This window comes from Anabrus simplex, chromosome 3 (assembly GCF_040414725.1).
Source record: "Anabrus simplex isolate iqAnaSimp1 chromosome 3, ASM4041472v1, whole genome shotgun sequence".
Taxonomy (NCBI): domain Eukaryota; kingdom Metazoa; phylum Arthropoda; class Insecta; order Orthoptera; family Tettigoniidae; genus Anabrus; species Anabrus simplex.
Genome location: NC_090267.1, coordinates 432,668,820 through 432,694,657, shown reverse-complemented (window position 1 = coordinate 432,694,657; position 25,838 = coordinate 432,668,820). Strand labels below are relative to the sequence as shown.

At 38.8% G+C, this 25,838-nt stretch overlaps 1 protein-coding gene across 4 annotated transcripts in view; it reads right to left on the bottom strand.

The window, feature by feature from the left end:
• LOC136867399 (alkylated DNA repair protein alkB homolog 8) overlaps positions 1-25,838 on the bottom strand; it is a 68,044-nt gene that overhangs the window by 28,062 nt on the left and 14,144 nt on the right. For 3 of the 4 annotated variants that reach the window (XM_067144591.2, XM_067144590.2, XM_067144592.2), the window contains exons 3-5: positions 22,383-22,517; positions 15,797-16,000; positions 3,725-3,884 (exon numbers count right to left, since the gene is read on the bottom strand). In XM_067144591.2, the coding sequence (XP_067000692.2) occupies positions 3,725-3,884; positions 15,797-16,000; positions 22,383-22,517 (499 nt within the window). The remainder of the gene's footprint in view (positions 1-3,724; positions 3,885-15,796; positions 16,001-22,382; positions 22,518-25,838) is intronic. The other variant, XM_067144593.2, reaches the window with a different exon arrangement.

The window sequence follows — 25,838 nt, the reverse complement described above, 5'->3', positions numbered from 1 at the left end:
GAAGAGCTACTGGAAAGGAACATGAGATCGTGTTCCACATACATAGGACATATCAAAAAGGTGTTAGGTACAGAACAAAAATGATCTCAAGTACAACGTGCTTGTGAAAATTAAATATTCACTGAATTGCCCCATACCAGGTTATTTGCGCGCACTCTACAATTGTGATGGCAGTAGTGCTAGATTTGTAGCTTACATCCTTTCCACATCCTAGGACAATTAGTACGAGTATACATGTGGATTCAGTTCAAATTGGTGTTCGGTTGGCCATTTTTGTTCTGAACTGAACAACTCTTTAATATGTAGTACATACTGTACACTGAATATGATCTAATGTGTTAAAAGTTCATTTCAAAAAATAAAAGGATGTCAGACATGAAAAAGGAGAAACAGGCTCCTTGGTCACATAATGAAGATGAATAACAATAGACTTAAAACAAATTTTCAACAATGTTTACAACAGCAAGAATGGGAACCAGTGGATCAAAAGGAATTTAAAAAAAATTACATGACAGAGATCGGGATAATAGGAGATATAATACAAAACTTCAAGCGTTTCAAGAAGAATAAGAAAAATAACATCTGGATGGAAGGCAGGAGGAAACAGCAAAGTCAAAAGATTAAGAGCTATTGTCAGTTGTTGAGCTTGCATAATAATCTTATGGGTTCCCTCTGTAGTAGTGTCAGCACTGGATCCTAGGTCACACATCTAAACCCAGCAGCAGTAGCTGGATTTTTGAAGAACGTAAAAATGCCTAGTCTGTGCTCCATGTTGTGTGATATCAGCACATAAAAGATCTTTGATGATAAATTCAACGTTGATCTGGTTTTTTTTTAAACTCAGCAGTAGACTGCCCAATATAATAATTCCAGTTTCTCTGTAAAAAGTGACAAACTGGCATCTAAATTGCACGAAAGTAAAATGGAAATAAGTGCAAAGAGTTGCTGATGGGTCCGCCCTGTCAATATTTCTTACAATATAAACTCATTAATTTGAACAATCGTTGATCGTACATGTTTCGAGAAATGGCCATTCTCTTCATCAGCAATAATAACATCATAAGCAAAATCTCCTTATTATCTAAGACCCTTTATCACTGATAACAATTAAAACATTAATTACTACAAATCTTAAAAATCTTTACTCATCACCATTAGACCTATCTGTGTCAGTGTGACGTAAAGCAACTTATAAAAAAATCTTTACACTAAAAGATTCTCAATGTTCACTTAAAGTTGCTGATTCTGTTCTTACCTTAATGCTGAAAACTCACTTGAAAAGTTTTTATAACATGGCACCATTATTATATGAATGAAGTCAAATGTTGAAATGTATTAAAAACTATGGTCTTGATTGCCTGAAGTTACTAAAAAACTTGTAGTCTAACTACAATGATAAAACGATCTTCTCCTTCAATTTTTCTGCTATCTGTATCTTATAACATATTAACAATCAGTACTTTTTATATGCTTCAGTAGAGCAACCTCTTACTAGAACAAATTCTAGCCCAATTCAAAACAGACTGATCCACCAATATCGCCGTGTCTTGGAAATATGGTGAGTGCGCCAGGTAGACGTTCTTCTTATTTCTAAACTACGATTGATGATTGTTTAAATTAATAAGATTAGCTATGTAAAATGTTCTCTAATGGTTGTTTGCTTCTGGCTGTCTCTCAAAAGTCCATTAATGAATCTTTCATATTCATAATGTTTTGGAAGTCCACTGACCTTCGCTCAATATCTTGACACAAGATATCTAGCGCCTGCCGCATTTCAGCGTCCGTTGGTGTTCGGAAAGTTTCGGCAATATCGTCGTCATCAGCATCGCTATCTTCTGTTCTGTGTTCTTCAGCTCACATATCTACCGTAATTCTGCGGAAGTAACTGCCTCACGTATGTTGTCTTCTGTTTCTTTCGCATGAGTAATGATGCTCTCATCAATGTCCATCTATTCCTGAAATTCATCTTCTGTTAAGCCTCTTGGACAAAGTTCAACATTCTCTTTACTTCTGGTAACTCTCCTAAAATTCCCCCATGCCGGAAACAGTTCCTTACTGTATGTGCTGAGACATTATCCCATGACATGGCTAGAAGATGCAGGACATCGAGAAGGCTGGTGGTTTTGGCAAGGGCATTGGCACTAGTTTTAAGCGAGTCCTCTATGTTTTCTAAGATTCTTGTGTGCATTGCATGGCGATAACACGCTTTTGTGGTGCGAATGATTCCTTGATCGCATGGTTGAATTAATGAAGTCTTATTCGCCGGTAAGAAAAATACATTGATGTTCTTGAGCTCACAATTCACGATGTGTGCTGCACAGTTGTCAACCAGCAAAAATTTTTACGGTCCAGCCTATTATCCCACTTCAGTAAACATTCTTTGAAAATCAGGGCAGTCATCCATGCATTAGAGTTGGAATGATAGTCCACTGGAAACTTACTGATGCCTTTAAAGCAACATGGGTTCTTACTTTTCCCAATCACTAACAGTCTTTTCTTTTCATCAGACATGCTCGCACAACATAAAACTGTTACTCGTTCCTTGGAGGTTTTACAGCCTTTGGCACTTTCATTTTAGAACAAGTAAGTGTGTACAGACAAGGCGCGTTCATAAAGTGCAGTCTCATCAGCACTATACACACACTCGGGAGGGAATTCAGAAGCGATTTTAGGCCACTCCTCTTCTATCCTCCTCTCAGCAGTGACAGAATCAGCGTCCTTCTGCTCACCATGGGTTCGTTTGTACACTATATTTCCTTGTTTCTTCCAACAATGAACCCATCCTTATGTTGCCAAGAAATTATTTTTTCCTAATGTTTTTTGCTAGTTGTTCGGCCTTTTGCCGCATCAGAGGACCGTCAACATGAGCATCCTTCTCATGAACATTTGAGAACCAAAGTTTTAGAGCTGATTCAACTTGACCATCTTTTCCACCACAATTTTGCTTACAGTTGAAGTTTTTGTTTTCTTTTGCTGCCTTAGGAATATTGTCCCGATATTCCATTAGCTTGCAAAGAAGAGGTTGCAAAATTTGAAACTCCACAGCAGCACTGCGTTGACTCATTGTAGACAATTTATCATAACGTTCTCTAACTGAAAGTTTCTCTTTAATGGTTAAGTCTTTACGTTTGCTTTTCACACTAGCCATCACTGCACTACAACGTTAAGAACTTCACAGTGCAAAAGCTTTAGTAAGACTCGAGTGAGTGGTTTTTGGCTAAACTACCATAAGGGAAGAAACAAAAAAGAAAGTGTATGCGGGAGGGTTACCACCTGCGCTGACCGGTTTTTCTACCGTACACCTGCTACAAAAGATGAGACGTGAAAGTGGCCTTGAAGACAGGCGCAGTGTAAAAACGGGTTTTTTTTGTATGCACTCTACTTGCATACTTGAGAACAAAATCCTTGAAAACAAATATGATAACATAAACCAAATTCATGATCACAATAAACAGAAAATTTTCAATGTTTCAGTATTTGTCCGTATGGGACTTCATAAAAGTGATTATATAATATGGTTGATAACATTAACCATGATTACAATAAATGGCATCCACCGTATATTATTTCTTCATCAAAGGACTTCTTGTTGCTACATATGAGACTTGGAACATAACGGATATTTTGAATATGTTCCATCAACCTTAGTAATTAAAAGTTCTTAAAATGCATTCATTACCTGTAAAAGCTACACATTAAAACAATTGTGTAACATTATTGTTACCTTGCTTCCCCAGACATTACTAGCAGAGATCTCCGAGGTAGAAGTACAGGAATGTGACGACCATCTTTATGTCTGAAATCCATAACCACTGAAGAACCAAGAGAGAGTGACAGAATTGCATCTTCAAAGGCACTATGTGTATCTACATGAGGTGGGATACCTAGAAGACATACAAAATTCATTATACATTAAAAGTGTTGGCAGGAGAGAGACAGCAGCTTGTAAAAGTTTTAGAATAATAATAAATAAAATCATGAATAAAAATATATAAATAAATAAATAAAATTAAATCAATAAACATAATAAGAATAACTAATCGAAATGTCCGTATTATGGGCGCCAGAGTTCACCAGAATGGATCCCTCGAATTTAAATAGAGCATGATAATTCTTTATATCCCAGGGCGTATACATAATGCTGCTTACTGTTACATCTGCTTCAGGCCTTACCTAACCTTCTGAAAACGACTAAATAGGTAGGAACTGCACCTAGGTTCATCAATAACTCCACTGATTCTAAAATATCTAACTATATTCTCAATAAAATCCGTGCATGAGCATCTCATCTACACACCAAAATACACTTATAATACACAAACAAAATATTACTGGAAGACTCCATATTTACAACAACAACAAAGAAAACAGTGGGAAAACGAAAGCGAGAACTAAGCCACCATTTGCAGTTAGTCCATTGAACAATGTACATATATATAGATAAGAACCCTTCACTGTCTCTATATCAACACGACTTGCCGATTCTCATAATCGGCACTTATAATATCACACAGATACTGTACCTCGTAATACTATGTTCACTGACTTTAACACTTGTTGTAAAAATATATACATTTGAGCAACACACGCTTGTCGTTCCTGAACATCAATCACCAATTATGGAAAGTCTGAGATAGCTTTCACCAAACATAAAATACCAGGCCGCCACAAGTTGATACAATACTCAATGCGTAAGCACTCCACAATTTGTCGATCAGCCACTTTCCACGAACATAACAAGACTACGTTCCACAAACGTTTGAAGTCCAGTCCAGTATAGTGCAGCAGTCTCACTCCAGTACCGTCTATCCAGTTTCACTCCCGTATCGTATATCAGCACTACTTCATTCCCGTACAATGTATGTGGTTGACTTCCGCTGTGATGTTGAAGTATATAAAGACCTCAGCTCTCACATGATACGCCGAGATTGATCCTGGACAGCCAATCATGGTAGATCCTCTTGTCAAGACCATGTCCTGAACTTCTTCTTGGTCCCAAGACAATAACAGACTCTGGGGTGTTTCACATGAGTCACAGAACTTTCCAAGTACAACAACAAGCCCATCTCATAAGACACTGGGATGTCTGCATGAGTCATACAAATTACCAGAGTTATTAAAGCAATGTTTTCCCAGCCGTTGTACAAAACAAATTACTCATACTACATATGGATATCTCCCAGCTTACAAATATTAATGACAAAATATGCAAATGAAATACTGATGATAATAATAATAATAATAATAATAATAATAATAATAATAATAATAATAATAATAATAATAATAATAATAATAATAATAATAAATGACTGAATAATGTCTCTCATTTCTACATATAGTGCAAGGGTGTGATATATGTACTATCGCATAACGCCCCCTCGGTGAATCGATGATATCACATATGATTCACCATAAAACAGAACTTTATAAATAATAACCCTAGAATGACATAACTGAACACTTAAACTACTGTGATAATTATATATACATTGCATCTACTGCATTGTATCAGTTTTAAGATATTACCAAAATTTATTAGGATCAACCTATTCAATACAATTGAGTTTCCAAAGTTAGGATTTACATCTTATTACACTCAAATTTGAAGGGACATTTGCCCTTTATAAGGGCATCATCAGCCTTTTTACACTCATACCTCAAAGATAAAAATCAGGATCCTGATTGTCATGGTAAAAAATATAAAAATGAGAATATAAGATTGGAAATGAGTATTATACAATGTGAGAAATTGTTATGAGTTCTTGAATAATAATTTACAACTGAAACTTCATTTAAAATGTTTACAAAGAATTTCTCACATTGTATAATACTCATTTCCAATCTTATATTCTCATTTTTATATTTCTTACCATGACAATCAGGATCCTGATTTTTATCTTTGATGTATGAGTGTAAAAAGGCTGATGATGCCCTTATAAAGGGCGAAACATGTCCCTTCAAATTTTAGTGTAATAAGATGTAAATCCTAACTTTGGAAAATTGTATTGAATAGGTTGATCCTAATAAATTTTGGTAATATCTTAAAACTGATGTACATTTCAATAGGACCAAACATGAAATTTGTAACATGTACTGCATTGTATTCGCACACTCAAAATACAATTTGTCCAAACAATAATGATAATAATATGGCTATATACAAGCAACACTGATTGTTTCATACACCCATGAATACAATCCCTTCTTACTACTGAACACATAACTCATAATTGATAATATTTACATCAAAGGTGCAGATCCTATCTCTTATATCTGCGAAGGCTATAGTTATTAAATGTCCCAAGGACCTTGTTGTCAGCGGTTAGGAACCTATACTTAAAGTTAAAAACTTCATCGCTGATCCGTATTAAACTAATAGTAACAATGGTAAAAAGAGAAAGATGTTCCACCTTTTCAATACAATAACACTGTTGCACGAATCAATGTAGCAACAGATTTAATTTATTAAGGAACCGGTTTTGACATCTGTCCATGTCATCATTAGCCTACACAAAAATGGCAAGAAGTTAACACAATTGTAACACTTATGACACTTTTCTGAATTAAAAATAGAAGTTCATGTAGGGGTTATTGAGCACTCTTGCTGATCTTGAGGTTAAAAAAATGATGCAGTATATTTCACAATTGTTGTTATTCAAGGAATAAAATTTGTTGCTAGGTAACAAATGATATGATTTTGTTTTAGTACTTCAAAAGGTGGATAGTGGTATATATAAAAACTCTTAGAATATGAGACTATTAGTACAGATATCGATTTTTTGAGATCTAAGGAAAAGAAAAGAAATTAAAAATAAGAAATAGAAAAGTGAAAATGATAAGGTAAGTAATATTATGAGGCTCACTTTAATTTAGCCTTGTCATGAAGTACAAGAGCAAGTAGCATAATACACACAACACCTTCTCACGCTACTTGCTCTTACCACAGCACCCCCCTGACCCACCTTAAACTACTCCCCTTACTCCCTTACCCCCTCCTATCCCCTACCTATATTCAATTTTCGGTTCTTACTTCCTCTTGTACTTCATGACAAGGCTAAATTAAAGTGAGCCTCATAATATTACTTACCTTACCATTTTCACTTTTCTATTTAATATTTTTAATTTCTTTTATTTTCCTTAAATCTCAAAAAATCCATATCAGTACTAATAGTCTCATATTCTAAGAGTTTTTATATATACCACTATCCACCTTTTGAAGTACTAAAACAAAATCATATCATTTGTTACCTAGCAACAAATTTTACTCCTTGAATAACAACAATTGTGAAATATACTGCATCATTTTTTTAACCTCAAGATCAGCAAGAGTGCTCAAGAACCTCTTCATGAACTTCTATTTTTAATTCAAGAAAAGTGTCATAAGTGTTACAATTGTGTTAACTTCTTGCCATTTTTGTGTAGGCTGATGATGACATGGACAGATGTCGAAACCGGTCCCTTAATAAATTAAATATGTTGCTACATTGATTCGTGCAACAGTGTTATTGTATTGAAAAGGTGGAACATTTTTCTCTTTTTAGCATTGTAGGAACCTATAAGCACACTTGCCTATTCTACTGTCCACAGTATACGGACCCCGATATAACTAAAAAACCTGTACATGAACTTAACATCACCATCGATAGACGAGGAATGTGTAGCGTAATAAAATCCTAATACATCTCGAATCCAATCTATCTCACACTTAAGCATTCATCCCATCCAGTCACACAAGAATCATACAAGCTTTCATTCAGAACATTCATAAGAAAGAAATACCTATTTATGAAATGTGCAAGAATCTCACTACGTTCTCTCTGCCACAAATCCATAATAAATGCAAGCAAACAGATCACATACTTCTTCACACATTCCACATTGATATCATACAACACATCATTCAAATCATTCACACAACTCTCAGCCTTAAATAAAACGTTACACACTCGCTTGGATATACTTTCTTGGATTTCACTTCGTGCGCAATAACGCAGGAGCTGACCCCATGGTGTAGGGGTAGCGTGCCTGCCTCTTACACGGAGGCCCTGGGTTCAATTCACGGCCGGGTCCACTCAACCTACGTGATTACAATTGAGGATCTATCTGACAGTGAGATGGCAGCCCCGGTCTAGAGAACCAAACATAACGGCCATGAGGATTTGTCATGCTGACCACACGACACCTCGTAATCTGCAGGCCTTCAGGCTGAGCAGCGGTCACTTGCTAGGCCAAGGTCTTTCGCGACTGTTGCGCAGGGGGGGGGGGGGTTGTAATAACGCAGAATTCTATCAGACCTCTTGTCTACTAGAAGACAAGTGTGTGTTGGTATCGGTATTTCCTGGTGACGTTGCCGATAAGCGATAACGTACAGCCTTACATATTTCAAATGAGAACTCATAATACGTAGGTGGTGAATAAATTGTACACTGTCTCGCGACCACGTTGTCAAACTGCCGATAGCCTACCGGTAAGCCATGCGTTGTACATATACCGGTATTATTTATTTATACGTTGTGCAACATCTCGCAAATATGACTGTGTTGCCAAATTGCCCATAAACCATACACGTATTTAAATTGCACATTCATGTGCAACTTACATTGCAGTTCCATTTACCTTTTAACCAGATTGGTGAACAAAATTTGGATGTGCGACGATTATGCGATTAATGTTTAAAGTCCGATTTTTGTATTGAAAAAAAAAGGATGCGACGATTACGCGGTAGCGACGATTATGCCGGGAAATATGGTAAAATCAAGATTTAGGATTAGGACTGATGAGTCCAAGGTCAATCAAGAAATCATGGAGAAGTAACAGAACGAGTTTGAATCTTTGGACATGTATAAAAGAGAAGAAATTACTGTACTACGAAAATCCAAGAACAGTCGAATATATGATATTCCTGATGGAACGACGAGTGTAACAAAGCACTGAACGAAAGATCCAGAGCACTGAACAGATGGCGCTCTAACCACAGATTTTCGAGAATTCAAAGGACAGTGAAAACACATTGAGAACGTGAAGTGGCGGTATGAAAAGGAACAACTTGATGAAACTGAGGAGAACTTTAAGAAAAATAATACTAGGGAATTTTACCAAGTCTTTAAGAACAAAATTATGGGATTCACTCCTAGGAACCTGGGTTTCAATAATGAAGAAGGAAAGCTCTTTATGACCAACAAGATAAATTTTGAACACTTAGCTCATTATTTTCAGAAACTTCTGAAATCTAACTGAACTGAGGACAGACTTTTTTTTTTTGGAAAACACCCTGACAAAAAGAAGAAATCAAGGGTGGGAGAGCTAAAAAGCAACAAAGCTCCCGGGAAAGACTTCAGCAGAATTGTTTAAATACACAAGCAAAAATGTGGTTAAACATTTGGAAGAACTTTTCATTCATATTTGGGCAACAGAAGAGATCCTAAAGAAATGGAAGAATGCTGTGATTTATCCCTTGCACAAAAAGGGTCATAAAATGGATGTCAATAATTACAGAAATATCTTGCTTCTTCCCATCACGTGCAATATACTGTAGAAAGCACTTCAAACAAGGGTGGAGGCCCACCTGGATAAACAGCTGGGAGAATACCAGGTGGGGTTCTGAAATGGACGTTCATGTCTAGAACAAATTTTTATCCTCAAATCATTGATTAAGATTAGGACATTAAAGGAAAAAAAATAATGATTATGACTTTTGTGGGTTTCAAGAAGGCCTATGATTCAGTGAAGCGTGAGACAATTGTAAAAGTTCTCAGGGAGTTTGGTGTCAATGATAAATCCCTAGCTTTGATCCAACAGGCCCTCACAAACATGTATTCACAAATGAAGTTCTTGGATAAACAGTTCCAAACATTCAAAACAGGATTAAGATGGGGGATGGCCTCTCCCCACTCCTCTTCAATCGTGTTCTGTTTGAAAGTCATCACAGAATGGAGTTGGCAACAAGAAATATCCAAAGTACCAAGCAAGTGACCATGAGGCTTGGGTCAAGTAGCTATCAGCTTGAATTCGGGAGATAGTGGGTTTGAACCCCAATGCTGTCAGCCCTGAATACGGTTTTCTGTAGTATCCCATTTTCACACCAAGCAGATGCTGGAGCGGTACCTTAATTAAGGCCACAGTCGCTTCCTTCTCACTGCTAGGCCTTTCCTATCCCATTGTCGCCATAAGACCTATCTGCGTTGGTGTGACGTAAGGCAAATTCAAAACTTTTTTTTAAATTCCAAAGTGGAGTAAGAGTAGGCTGCTTAAACACTGGTATCACATTTGATTGCCTGGCCCTTACTGATGATGCTGTTGATCCTTGCTGACAACTTCCCAATAACAGTGAAACAAATAGAAACACTACAAGATGTAGCTGCTATGACTGGCCTGAGGATCTCCTTTGAAAAAAACAATGTACATGGACTCAGCAAAAAATGGACCCTAACCACAAGATTGAAATGGTGTACAAAAGTATCCAGAGGGCAGAGAAATTTAAGAAACTAGGTGAAATCCTTACTCCCAATGGCAATGAAAAAGAAACACTAGGAGGAAGAGCAAGAAGGATGGAAATGGTCTTTAAACTGTGCCAGGATATTTACAAGTCCCGGTCAGTCTCCTTCCACTACTGCACAACAGTCAAACCAGAATGCCTCTACGCTGCAGAGACACTAGCCAAAATAGATGATTCCACAACTCAGAAAAAAGAAAGGAAGTTTGTCAGGAAAATTCTAGGAGCCAAGGAAGTGTTGGAGGGTTTTACACTGCATCTGAGATTCAAGAAGGAACTGTATGATTACCACCACAATCAGAAAGAGGAAGCTGACGTTTTACAGACACTTAAAGAAAATGGACCCAGATAGACGGCAGTAGAGGAAAAATGGAAGTCATCCCCGTTGGTTTAAAGAAGTGCATGAAGATCTAAAAGAAGGAGGCATAAAACCCAATGAAATTCAAGACAGAACTATCTTCAGGAAGAATGTTGCAGAACTGAGGGAGACTCCAGAGAGATGTCCTGCTAAACCGCACAACACCTTGGCAGAAGAGCAGAGAGAAGAGAAGCCTGAGCTTGAAAAACCTTTTGCAACACTGTAAAGAAAAAGGTGTAAGCCTCCAAAAGATAAATGACACATAGCTTGTGTAGCCATAGCCCATAGCTGGCTGTATCGAAGTTGCAGTAGTAGGAATAATAATAATAATAATAATAATAATAATAATAATAATAATAATAATAATAATAATAATAATAATAATAATAATAATAATTTTGATGTGTTCCGTGAAGCTGAGAAAGAAGCAACCAGATCTTTCCAAAGGGCCAAGCGACTATATGAGGAACAGCAGTTAGAACAGATCAATCAGGATTTCCGGAAAAACAATTCCAGAGACTTCTATCAAAGTTAAAATTGAAATAATAAATAAAGAGGTTCAACCTATTCAATACCAAAAAATAAGAAATGCAATGATTACATTCTTATTTAATAATACAGTAGAAATGGTACCGGTTTCGACCCTAGTCCAGGTCATCATCAGCTGATTAAAACATGAAAAACAATGCATAGGAAAAATAAAATAAAAGATCAAGTTCACTCTGGATCAGTAGAAGAGGTGATATAAAAAATGACGGGGGTAGACACTGTAAAATTCAGAAGAAGTAAAATTTAGTCACTTAAAAGAAACAGTGCGTAATTTTCTGAGCAGCAGTATGGCACATGCAGTGTTAGGCAAAGTCTTATAATGTTTATGAAAAGCGGAGAACGGTTAAATGAGCTAGCTTGTATACACTGTTAGGCACAAAGTCATAACACAATCGAACACATATGAAGATCCATAGTCATGCTGAAGCTCAAGATGAGTAGATCAATTGAAGTAACTTGCCAGCTCCCGGTGATCAGCGCGATATATTCAACATCAGGCAATGTGGTTTCAAACGCCAACGTAAAATGAAGAATAGCTTAAAGATCCAGTATTTGCTTCGGTTGCGGGAATGCAGGTATATATAGATACATGTAATAAAATTCAATATAATTGAATAAGTAATTGTGATCAAACATTCAAGACTAATTTGAGAGGGTACCAAGCCCCCAACCTTTGTTTTACAGATGAAAATGGAAAGCTGGGTGTGACCGACAAAGAAAAGTGTACGATCATATCTCGGTACTTTGAAAACCTTCTTAATTGTGATGAACCAAAAGAAAGATTCCCTGTGTGCGACCCGATGCACAAACTACTCAACTCACCCCCTCTTTGTAAAGAGGAGATCAAACAGATTATAAACAGCTTAAAGAATAATAAGGCAGCTGGTGAAGATTCGATAATGGCAGAACTACTGAAGCTGGCAAATGATGAAACTCTAGATGTACTAGTCAAGCTTTTTGAAGATATCTGGAGAACTGGGATGATACCAACTGAATGGCTGTCAGCACTAATCCACCCTTTGCACAAGAAAGGTGATAAAAAGAATGCCAACAACTATAGGGGCATCTCATTAGTCTCTGTTCCCTACAAGATTTTCTCCAAAGCAGTTCAGGACAGAATAGAAGCTCACTTTGACTAACAGATTGGGGAATATCAGACTGGCTTCAGAAAAAGCCGTTCGTACCCAGAACAGATATTTAACCTGAAGAGCACCATCAGGTAGAAGAGACAGGAGGACACAGCTACGTGGTTGTGTTTGTTGACTTTCAGAAAGCATATGACTCCACTGACCGCGAGTCATTAATGAATATTTTGGAAAGAGTTTGGAGTGGACGATACGTCAAGAAATTTGATCAAACAAACTCCAACCAACATAGTGTCGAAAGTAAAATTCATGGGTGAGATCTCACAACCGTTACAATCAGAACGGGTGTCAGACAGGGAGATGGACTATCCCCACTCCTCTTCAACTGTGTTTTGGAAAAAGTCATTTGAGAGTGGAGGAAATTGTTAGACCAAGAAGAAACAAAGGAAGATCAGTTCAGACTTGGTCCTAAGCACAAAGGGGTGTACGTTGACTGCCTGGCCTTTGCGGATGATCTGGCCATTTTTGCTAACAACATACATTCAGCAGTCAACAAGATCAATAGGCTGTTGCTGAAAAGGTAGGACTCCAGATTTCTATTCCAAAGACAAAATATATGACAAACATCTGTGATGGACCTGAATGGATGATCACTAACCTTGGAAAAATCGGTCGTGTCAAGAATTTCAGATATCTTGGTGAAGTCATCCAGCAGAATAGATTAGAAGAGGAAGCAATTAATGTCAGGATGGGGAAGTTAGACCAGGCATACCAAATGACAAAGAATATCTATAATAAAAAGTCTATGAGTATAGGGGCGAAGTTCCGACACTATAGCACAGTTGTAAAACCTGAGGGATTATATGCGTCTGAAACTTTGACCTTAAGTAGTAAAGGTCAAGCTGACCAGCTGGAAAAAAGGGAGCGCAGGATACTAAGAAAAATCCTAGGTAATAAGTGGGTTGATGGACAGTGGCGAATGAGACCAAATGAGAATTTGTACAGTAAGACAGAACCTCTCACAGTGTCAATTAAGAAGAGACGGCTATTATTTTACGGTCATCTCTTGAGGATGACTGATGATCAACTAACAAAAAGAATATGGAATTTTATTCAATCTCAGGCAACAAGGCCGACATGGTTCCAGGAATGCGAAAAAGATCTGAGGCAGATTGGTATTTCAGACCAAGAAATTCATGACAGAAACGCATTCAGAAGATTGGTGAACAACTATCAAGGTTTCAAAATGGCATCAACTTCCAGAAGACAGAAAGGACCTTTGTCTGAAGAGCATAAACAGGCACTCGTCGCTGGGCTCAGAAGATACTGGCAGGAAGTCAAAGCCGGAACAAGAACAAGACCTAGACACTAAAAGAAGTTGGTTGTTACCACGGAGTCCATAGAGGCTCAACTCGATGTATAAAAAAGAAGAAGAAGAAGAAGAAGAAGTCAAACATTGGCACTCAACAGAAAGCAAGAACTTGAAGAAATCAAAAAAGAGGGCAGGAAGATCATTAGGAAAATCTTAGGAGCAAGATACAGACAAGAAGGTTATAGTTTACAATCAATCAAAACAACAGAAAAGTTCTCAAACATTGAAATTGACCTTGGGGAAAAGACGAATGAAATTCTTCGGCCATCTGACTAGATTTCCAGAAATTTTTTTTTTTTTTTTGCTAGGGGCTTTACGTCGCACCGACACAGATAGGTCTTATGGCGACGATGGGATAGGAAAGGCCTAGGAGTTGGAAGGAAGCGGCCGTGGCCTTAATTAAGGTACAGCCCCAGCATTTGCCTGGTGTGAAAATGGGAAACCACGGAAAACCATCTTCAGGGCTGCCGATAGTGGGATTCGAACCTACTATCTCCCGGATGCAAGCTCACAGCCGCGCGCCTCTACGCGCACGGCTAACTCGCCCGGTAGATTTCCAGAAAATCGACTGACAAAACTGATAATAGATTATGCATCCTCGCTTAAAAACTCAACACCCTGGCTTAACGAACTTCGAAGGGACCTCAAAAACGCAAACATAAGTTCAACAGACATCCTAGAAAAAGGCATCTTTAGACACAATGTAAACAACTGGGAAGTTACATCAGAGCAACCACAAGACCAAAGTGGTCGGCAGAAAGTATAAAAGCCTTCTCGGAAAGAAGGAAAACCTATTGGAAAAACAAGAAGAATCCACAGAAGAAATGACTGAGTTATTTGCTTAACGCCTTCCAATATTGAGAGAATTCACTACTAATAATGATAATAATAATAATAATGAAAACAATTAAATAAAAATGAAACTCCATGGCATGACTTCTACAAACTATTAAAAGCCTCGGGACTGTCAAGACAACTATCCAGTTAAATGGTGTGCAGATAGTGGAGCATGACACCTGGTTAGCGTAACAACTCCCACAGCTGTACTGTCTGGATTATTATTATTACTATTAGCAGCAATAATAGCAATAATATGGTCTCAGCTTACAGGTTGTAGACTTGCTAAAGCAGTGGCCTCATACTAATTTTGAAGTTTTGTCTGCACTGCAGAACTCCCGGACAGTTAGTAATTCTAAGTAGGTGGTTAATTTTATCAGTAGGACAATGGGAATGAGATTGAAGGCCAACAATTTCAACATTTAAGTGCAAAGAATTTTGTCCTACCTTCATAATTTGTCTGTCACAGCTATTTCTTATGTCACAGCTATGTTCAACTCCGCTATCTTGAAATCCTTTGTTGGATACATTACCCTGATCCACCACTTTGTCGGTGTAAATAGAAAAAATAAATATGGAGATATACGGTGGAGCTTTTCAGGATGCACTCTGGAATGTATGGGTTTTGGGGATGAGAAATGGATTTCAGTTTCCAGTTCCTGTAGTTTATTCATATGACATTAAACCACCATTACAATGTCAGTGCTAATGAAACAGTTTGTAACTTCATTTATAACCCTCTCCCATGGTGCTTCACTGCTGACAGGCCTTGGCCAACTAAGCAACTGCTGCTCAACTAGAAGCCTGCAGATTACAAGAAGATATGAGGTCAGCACGATGAAGCCTCTCGGCCATTATTCTTGGCTTCCTAGCCTGAGGCTGCCAGACAGGTCCTCAAATGTAATCACATAGGCTGAGTGAACCTTGAACCAGCCCTCAGATCTCAGTAAAAATTATTGACCTAAGGTCTCCGGGTGACAGGCAGGCAACATCATTTAGAGATTGGTCCAACAGAAATTTAAAATCTAAGCACTTTGGCAGATTATCCTACATTGTCACATAATCCTTCATCCTAAAAGAACATGAACAAAAAGAATTACCTTGGCCTGGTAGATACTGATTAACAGTCAGCTGATCAGGGTTCTTAGAAATCAATTTGGGATCCACTTCTTTCAAATGGTCAAACACAATATCACATTCAGATGGAATCTGTTCTTTCATTGGATTATCTTTATCAACATTATTGTTGGAATAAAGAAATTCATAACCATAATGTTTTACTCTTCGATGCTTTAAAGATTGACCTGCAACAAGAGGAAACATAAAAATTAAACGTAGATCTATTTCCAAGTGACACGACTATGCCCAGGTAAGAGGAAAGTCAATTTTTAAGTGTAGAGGAATAGATCAGAGTTACTACAATAAATAACATCAAGTCACATATAGGAAGACAGGAACATGAACATATAATAGGATGAACACAATGGCAGGTCAGTCAGGGAAGATGAAGCAAGAAACAGAAGACACAAAGACAAACATGAAAGGACATCTCCATATTTTCATACGTTGTATTCAAATACAAGGGCTATTTCTTTACAACCTCCAATCAGCTATTTAAAACACACACACACACTGACATCACAAAATGATGTTATCACTAAAAGTTAAGTAGTTTCATACTTATTTTTCGACGTGTACATATACAGACCTGCAAAACCTAAACCAGGAGCGGTTTGACGTATACCTGTACGGACTAGGCTAGCGATGTTTTAGATGTACATTTGTGTGCTATCTGTTGTTTCCAACATGAACTTTTAGCACAGATTGCAGCACAGGGTATCATTCTATGCAGGGAAGTATCTTCTACCCTAATACGGCATTGTGTTGGCGTAAAAAGAATTTGTTTCATCAAATTCGATCATTGTAAACAACATGGCAGCATGCTCGCATGGTCTGTATTTATCTAATGCAGCTCTCGAACGCATATTAGGTGAAAGTAGTGATCAGAATAATCTGAGTAATAATGAAAGGGTTATCGAGCTCGATAGCTGCAGTCGCTTAAGTGCGGCCAGTATCCAGTATTCGGGAGATAGTAGGTTCGAACCCCACTGTCGGCAGCCCTGAAAATGGTTTTCCGTGGGGCTGTACCTTAATTAAGGCCACAGCCACTTCCTTCCCACTCCTAGCCCCTTCCAGTCCTATCATCGCCATAAGACCTATCTGTGTTGGTGCGACGTAAAGCAACTAGCAAAAAAAAAATTTTTTAATGAAAGGGTTAGTGATGATGATTATGCACAACAGGAAATTACATGTGATGTAAATAATGATAGTAATATAGTGAATGCTCACTCGAATGGTCATGGACACCTGTTGATTCGAATTTTATTCCCACAAGAAAGTAATTAGGCATTTCTTTACTTTGCATGCCACCTTTTTGTATGTAGATACAACATTTGCATGATATGAACTGCATATCTACTTAATTTGAATAAAATCAGACAAGTCTTTTAGAAGTTACAGCAATGTTCATAACAGCATGTAAAATTGTGATATTTTACTAAAGTTTATTACCGCTGTAGGTTAAAACTTGGCCAACTTTTAATACCAGCTTGAGGGGTTAAAGCCCATCGGAAGTTGAAAAGAAAACAGCCCTCGTATATGGACTCTCTTCCCATCAATCCCAATTCTTCTAGGTTTGAGTGGTACAATAATTACATGGTATCCTCTGCCTGTCATAAGAGGAGACTAAAAGGGGGACCAGGGGCTCTGAATTTGTGAGAGTGGGTTGACGACCACGGTTCCCCCAGCTGAGTCTGGCACTGCTTCCACTTACTTGTGTCAAGCTCCTCACTTTCATCTTCCAATCCGACTGCCCTTAGACAACTTGTTTTTTCCAATCCCAATAGTATTAGGTTTCCAAGGCCTAGGGAGTCTTTCATATTCAAGCCCTTATGGGCCCTTCCGTTTCTTTTGCTGATATCTTCATTCTTAGAAGTATCAGACCTCTTCCTTTTTCCTCTCTGATTAATATTAACAGAGGATGGTTGCACAGTTGAACTTCCTCATTCATTTGCTGCGATGGCCTTGTTGTTGTTTCCTCTAAAAACATCTTGTAATGTGCACGGGTTGTCCAGGAGGAAACAGATAAGTAGGTGACTCAGGTCTTGTTCAGCACCACATTCACAGGAGGTGTCTGCGTTTGCTGGAAGGATCCTCCATTTTTTCAGGTTGGTCTTGCATCGAGGGATGTCCACTCTTAAGCGGTTGAGGGACCTCCATACAGGGTAAGACAGGTCGGCGCCAGGAGCTAGTTCTTCCTTTGGTGACAGGTCTGTGGGCAGTGAGCTCCTCCATCTGTTAAGACGAGTTGTCTCTGGTGTTCCCTCCAGCGGCAGAGTCCTAGCAAGGAAGCTAGCAAGGAGACTTTGCAGCTTGGTGACCATGGAGTGGATGTCGATGGTCATTCTCCTGCTTTGTTCTCTCGGCGTCTGCAGCAGTGGCCCTCCGGATGTTGGGTGGGGCTAATCCAACAATCGGGTACAATTTCGGCACTGGCATTGGTTTTAGGCATCTCGAGATTATCTTTGCAGTATCGTCAACTGTGGTATCAACCTGCTTAGCATGTGCTGAAGTGTTCCACACGGGAGCGGCTGACACACATAGCGCAAGTGCAGAGGTCGTCAGGATGTGCGGGCTGGCTCCCCAGGTACTGCCGATCAACTTCTTTAGTATGCCATTGCAAGCACTGACCTTCTGTTTCGTGTTCAGATATTGCTGCCTGTACTTAGAGTGCAGTATAGTGTGACACCTAGACAAACTGGTGTTGGGCAATGTTTCAGTCGTTCCGCTCAACATGTGATGTTCAGCTGTCGTTGCACATCCTTGTTTCGTAGATGAAACGCACACACTTGTGTTTTAATGGGGTTCGGCTTCAGATGGTCAGCATCACAGTACTTGGAGAGTTCATCCATTGCTGAAGTCAGCTTTCCTTCTACTTCTTCAAAGGATAATCCCTAAGTTGAACTTCCTCATACAACAGCAATCACCACCACCACTACATGTTCATTTCTTCTCAGCCCCCAAGCTCATTTCTGCTTCCCACATTCATCAGTAGGGCAGGCATCAATAATCACTGAGGGTTCATCTTGACAGATATTCAGTCTAGATGTGGGAAGAGTAGGATAAGGAGAAAGCCTCATAAACAAGGAAAGACCGGGCAAGTTGGCCATACGGTTAAGAGCAGGCAGCTGTGAGCTTGTAATCAGGAGATAGTGGGTTCGAACCCCACTGTCGGCAGCCCTGAAGATGGTCTTCCGTGGTTTCCCATTTTCACACCAGGCAAATGCTGGGGTTGTATCTTAACTAAGGCCATGGCCACTACTAAGCCTTTACTATCCCATCGTCGCCACAAGACCTATCCATGTCGGTGCAACGTAAAACAAATTGAAAAAAAAAAAACACAGGAAAGGGGAAGAAAGAAGATACAAGATTAGGAACACAGAACAAGGACAATACAAGAAAAGCAACCCAAAGGGCTATCTTCACAACAAATGACTTGATTTGTCACTTGTTTGTTCCTTTCCATTAAGGGCTGCCTGGCCAAGGTGGTAAAGGCATACTTGGTTCACCCAGAAGGACATGGGTTCGATTCCCTGCCAAGAAGTGAAAAAATTTAAGTAACAAGATTTCCACTTCTGGAGATACACATGACCCTGACGTTCACTCAGCCTACACCAAAAGTGAGGACCAGGTTAATTCCCCATGGCCGGGTGTACAACTAACCCACAAAGTGCCGAAGTTACAGACAGCTGGAAGCCTTTACCTTTCACCCCTTCACGGGCCTTCATGGCCTGTACGGAGATGACTTTGCTTTTGGCTTCTTTCGTTCCTTTCCATTACTTTAAACAGCATACACAGGCAGACTGTCTTACTGGAAAGACAGTTGCAACCTGAGCCATAGCCTACAAATTAGGCTACAGGTGATACAGTGTTAGCACAATGAAACTTTCCAATGTTAACACAAGGGATGTTTGCTTCCTGCTAAGCAGCTTCAAGGAGGCTGCTTCTACCCTGCTTCAGACTCCTACCAACTTCAAATTTTTAGCCAGACCCATGATCGTTAAGGAAGTCTAAACGTTCTGACACCAAGGTTAACCCAGCATCAGTGGGTAGGGTCTGACACATCCCACTCTGACGAGTCTAGTGTCAGACCTAAGACAAAATGCTGGTTTTTTGATCTGATTTTTTAGTCCCGTTGGTCGAAAAAAATTTCACCTTCAGAATGTTGGCCGGTAGGATAGGGGAGATGGTGGTATACAATTTCTAATCACTAGATTGCATGCCAAAAGCCTGGATTAAATTTCAAACCTCTTCACAGTGCTCATATGGACTGATGGCATATGACGCTGTTGATGGTGCTATTCGACAGGAGTAGGCTACGTGCCGGCACCAGGTTTCACCCTCTCACTTCCTAGTATCATACATCACGTCATTTATTTCATCTCATTAACTCCTCTGAAGAGGTTGACACCAGGAAGGGCATCCAGTATAAAAACCTGCCACAACAGATTCATCTCACCTCACCTCATACCCGACCCCATAGAGTTGGATAAACAAACATGAGTCTCACACACAGGATCACCAGTACTGATAATACTAACTTCTAGATCACAGTGTCTGACTTCCCTGAGAACTTGTAAACAGACTTCTCCCACAGAATTCCATGTCTTGCTGCAAAATGAAGCTAAGACATTTATAGAGGTTTTTTTTCTACAAGCATATTCTCCCTGATGATTGTATCTTATAAGCAATTAAAGTAGCGATTTTCAGGCAACCCAGGTACTTTTTTCTCTTTTTTTTTTTTTTTTAATCATAAGAAGCTCTAGACCATGATTTCCACAATTTCAAGTTGGAAATTTAAGAAAATAGATATTTATACGTATTTCTCATTTAAAAAATGTATCAAACAACATTACAATTCAAGCACTGGCATAAAATATCACATTAAAAAAAGAAATCACAGCAGTCTTCAATATATTTAGTTTGGCTATCAACTCATAAGGCTTTTGTCCGTATTTTCGTTATCGGTTTCTGGTTCTTCAAAAAGCACACTGTCTTTAGGACCATCAAGTGCGTTGTTGATTCTGGATTTTTAAAATTAATTTTTCATAGGTGGTGGTCCAGAGTGTCTTTCTGCCCTATTGCCATATTCATCTGCATACTCTACAGCTTCTAATTTAAATGCTACACTATATGAACTCTCTTAATAGGTGGCATTGTGTCACTTTTCAAAACAGATTACAGACCCTCCTTGCTGGTAACTACCCTTACCACTGTTTACTGTTAGATAGCTTGTCCAAGGCTTTGTATTATAACAAGTGCACTGCTGTATAGTTAGAGATAAATATCTATGAATCTTAAGACCATAAGATGCACAGAAATTTTAGGCTGTATTTCCTAGGTAAACTTTGGTTAGGCAACTTCTCTCTTTTCATAGGGGCCGATGACCTATATGTCAGGCCTCTTTACAACAATTTATTTTTCATTTTGGATGATGTGGCCAAAATAGGCTGCTTTCCTGTGCTTTGCAAATGAGATAGGGAGAGGGTGAAACCTGGTGTTGGCACATAGCCTACTCCAGTCAAATTACACTTAGGGGTCTGTTCAAGGCAACGCTTTCGTTAGTTTGGCATGCAATCTAGAGATTATAAATTGTATAACACAACCCCTTCTACCCTGCCAACCAGCAGTCTGGGAGACACAAGCTGGCCAGCCATGGTGTGGGACCATTTAGACTTCAAATAGAGCCATCTCTTCTCACCCCCCGTCAAGTTCGTTTCTGCATCCCAGCTTCACTTAGGACAGGCATCATCATCACTCATTGAGGGGCCATCTCAACATAACTTCAATCTTGACGCAGGAAGTGTAGGACAAGAAGAAAGCTGGATAAATACAGGAAAAGGAAAAAAACATAAGATAAAGCCAATACAGGTGGTAAAAGATTAGGAATCCAGGATGAACACAAAAGAAGAAAAGGATCCCAATGGGATAGTGTCAGTACTGGCAAGGAACAAACAAATGTCAAATGAAGTCATATACAGAGAGAAAGAGAGAAACATGAAAAGGAACACACAATAGGATAAACACAACGACAGGTTAGTGTGGGAAGAGGAAGCACATAAAAACACAGAAGGACAAGGACACAATCTCCACATCTGTACAAACTGTCTTCTTCAAATACTGTAAATAGGTTCTATCCTAACCTATACAGTACAATACTGTCGGAACTATGATGATGATAATAATCATCGTATGGCCTCAGCTACCATGTACAGGCATTTTAATTCGATGCCATCAGGCTGTTTGCTCATCAATTTTCACGTTGCGTTTTACTCTAGGCTTACTAGATGGCAGAGTAAACTGAATTTCTCTTGGGCGTCTATGGCTGAGTTTTTAATTAATTTTGTCGGGTAAACACCAAATGTGTCACCAGAGATCTTTTACATGCCGACATCGTATGACATGGAGTGTCGAATGGACATTTTTCTGCCCATCAAAAATCCCACTACCTCTGTCGGGTTTGAAAGGTAAAAGGTAAGAAAACAAACAATTCATGTATCACTTCTGATATTTTAAAAAATAATTAAATATACTGACCCTATTACATGTACAGGAATCTGCTATTACCTGAATGTGTTTCTCCATCATTCCAAATAACACAGTTCAACAGCATTTCCTCCTCCAACTCTGAGACAAAGTTTTCAACAATGGTTAATCCAGAAGGTCTTGTATCATCATTCCAAATATTCTTTGCAGTAGGAACTATAAGAAAAAAATAACCAGAAATTAATAAAATATACATGATGATTTCTTATCTGAATATCTTCACCCCATACTTCATTGCTGTGAATGAAGTACAAAATACAATATAACATATTAACATATTATTTCTGAAATCATGACCAACAAGAAAATTTACGAGTAGGGCCCAGATTCTTAGGTTTTAATCTATTTTTTCCTAGCATCTTAATTAGAGAATTTCAAAATAGTTTTGTATTTTATGCCTATAAGATTCTAATGTGAAAATCTTATCAAACCTAAAAAGGGCTAAAACCTAAAACAGGCTAAAATGGCCCTTTTACAAAATCCATTAAATAAATCTAATTTTTCTCAAATGCATGTGGAGCTACCAGTTTTTTTCTTTTTTTTCACAGACTGCACATTCCACAAAAGCTGTAGAATGTTCACAACGTTCTTGGAATGCAGTATTCTATGAAAATAGAATGAGATAGATTAGGCCATTAAACTTGGCCCTACCAACAAGACACAGGAAAGCAAATTTCACTTTTGGAGGTTAGCTAGTGTTTTTACTTCTGTCGCTAGTGAGTGTATAGTGAGGTTGTGTGCCTTGTTCAGTTCATTCCTTCAACTAGAACATGTGGAGTCTACAGTAGCCTAAAATTTCAATATGCCAAAATATTCTTCAAAACAGAGTCTGATACAGCAGTGAATTGGGGAAGATGCTAATTTTGCTACTGATGTAAAAACATTTTTTTGTCAATCTTGTCAAAAACAAATAAATCTAAATAACTATGTTGGATTTTCCCCCCAAGGACTTCATTTGCTCAGAACAGCAGCAGCAGCATTATACCTAATATATTTGGTTCTCTACAGTTTATAAAATGCAATGAAAGATTAGCACAATTATATTATGATTCAAATTATCCTAATTCTTTTGTCTGTGTACAGTACTGAAGGAACTCAATACTGAATCAACCGTACAATAAATACATGGGTATCAAGAAAGGTGGAAAAATCATGCACAAAGAATGGATACAGGAAGATTTCCCAGAGATATTCCAAAGTACTACTGTAAAGGAACAATATCCTTTGATCTTCCAATGAAATGTTGGCGAGAGAATGTTTTATAGGATCATCTTAATTGTAAATTTGTCATAAAATGTTTGCAAAGGGCAAAACAACAAAAAAAAAGAACTAAAAGATGCTAGTTTGTAATAATAAAATACCCAAATTGTTTTTATAAAAACCTAATAGTCCACACCCTAATTATGAGTGGCAAAGAAATATTATTATAATAATAATTTTTTTGTTTTTTTTACAAGAGACTGTGGAAAATCTTCAAAAGACACTTGTGAAGGGTACGCACTCCACAAGTGTGTGGGATTCTTACCCACTAAAAACCACACACCCTTTTCCCACGATGTGTATCATCACCCCGGAACCACTCTCGCATTACTTCAGAGTGATGTCGTGCTTACTTAGTTTTTCAGACTTATTCTTTCTTCATTTCTCCTTTACGGGAGTCCGTACGGTTCCAAATCCCTCTTCTTCTGACAAAGGACATCCTCCACATACACTGCCACCCAATCCCAGAATTCCTGGTTTCATAGCATCACAGAAATGATATTATCTGGTGTCAGTTCTCCCAATTCAGTTTCCACACATCTTCTCTTTATCATCTAATAGCCACACACACAAAAGGTGTGAAGTACATCATGTCCTGTTAGAAGCTGCATGAGGTAATAGTTGACTTCACCATGAACCCAGATATCCAAGCGTGGTATCAGTCGCTTGGTCCATTATCCCGAGGGTCACTTTCCCATCTGAGTTGCCATCACCTCATCCATTGACTGAAGGCACGTTTCTTTGCACATTTCTTTCCCAGCTCCCCTTGGGTATGTCAGATTTCTTGTCGTTCCAATGCAAGTAGATCTATTGGAGCTAATGCTGCTACCATGAGGATTGCAGGTTCAGAAACCGTGCGGAATGCACATGCAATACGTAAAGCTGTTCTCCGTTGTATGGCAGCTATCCTTCCCTGATACCAAGCAAATTTCAAGGATTCAGCTCAGATTTCAGAGCCATACAGAAGCACTGACTGAACCATCGACATGAGAAGGCGTCGATCATTGGATTTCGAACCTTTAATATTTCCCATCATTCTACTAAGTGCAGTCATGTATTTTACTGCCTTATCTGTCACTCTCTGAATATGATTCCAGAATGTAAGCTTGGAGTCAGGTGTCACTACTAGATATTTTGTGCTCGTAGACGCTAACTCTCCAACAGTCATTGGCACAAGAGTCTCAATGCCTTTCCTCGTCAGAAGAACTATCTCCATTTTGTGTTCTGCTAGTGTTAGCCTGTGACTCATCATCCATTCTTTCATGCGCCGCATCACCTGATTCAGTTTGATTTGAGCCATCTCAACATTACAAGCCATTATCAGGCAGTCACATCAACGCAGCCCACAAGCTTTGTATCCTCTGGCATCTCCAAATGTAACAAGCCATCATGCATGATGTTCCAAAGATCTGGGCCAAGGATCAATACCTGCGCTGCACCAGCCATCAGTTGTTTTGTCCTATGTCCGTCTTCCATGTCATACAACAGAGTGCGATCCTTGAAGTTGTCTCTCATTATGCGCATAAGATACTGTGGTAGCTTGAAAGTTTCTTCAAGAGCTTCATGTCGCTCCACCTTGCCGAACTGAAAGCATTCTTCACATCCAGGGTCACAAGAAGTGTCAATTTACAGGAATGATGATTGTCCGTTTGTGCTTTCTGCTGTATTCACCACCTCCCACACTGCATCCATCGCCGAGTGCCCTCTCCGAAATCCATGCTGGCGAACAGATAAATCCCCTGCTAGCCGTACTGCTGAGAGAATTCTGGGCTGCAGAAGAATCTCCAGGCCTTTTCCAGCTGAATCCAATATACATAAAGGTCTATAATCACCAGGTTTTCCTTTGCCGATCAAAACCAATCGGGTCATTTTCTATCGGGGACTAAAAACACCCGCTTGCAGGCAGTGATTGTACATATTCAGCAATAGTTCTGGACATAGTTCTGATATTATCTTTAGCACTTCAAGTATACCATCTGTTCTTGGAGTCTTCTTGTTTCTAAGAGAGTTAATAGCTCTATTCAGCTCTTTTACTGTGAAGAGGGGTATATCATCCAGTTCTTTTTTGTCGTCATAGTCAATCCTCTCAGGATGGTCGGGGAATAGTGTATCCACAATTTCTTTAATAGTTTGCGGATCCATGCTCGCGGTTGAATGTCCCGAGTTTTTTCAATACAATCTTGTAACCTAGTCCCCACGGATCATCTTTTACTTCCT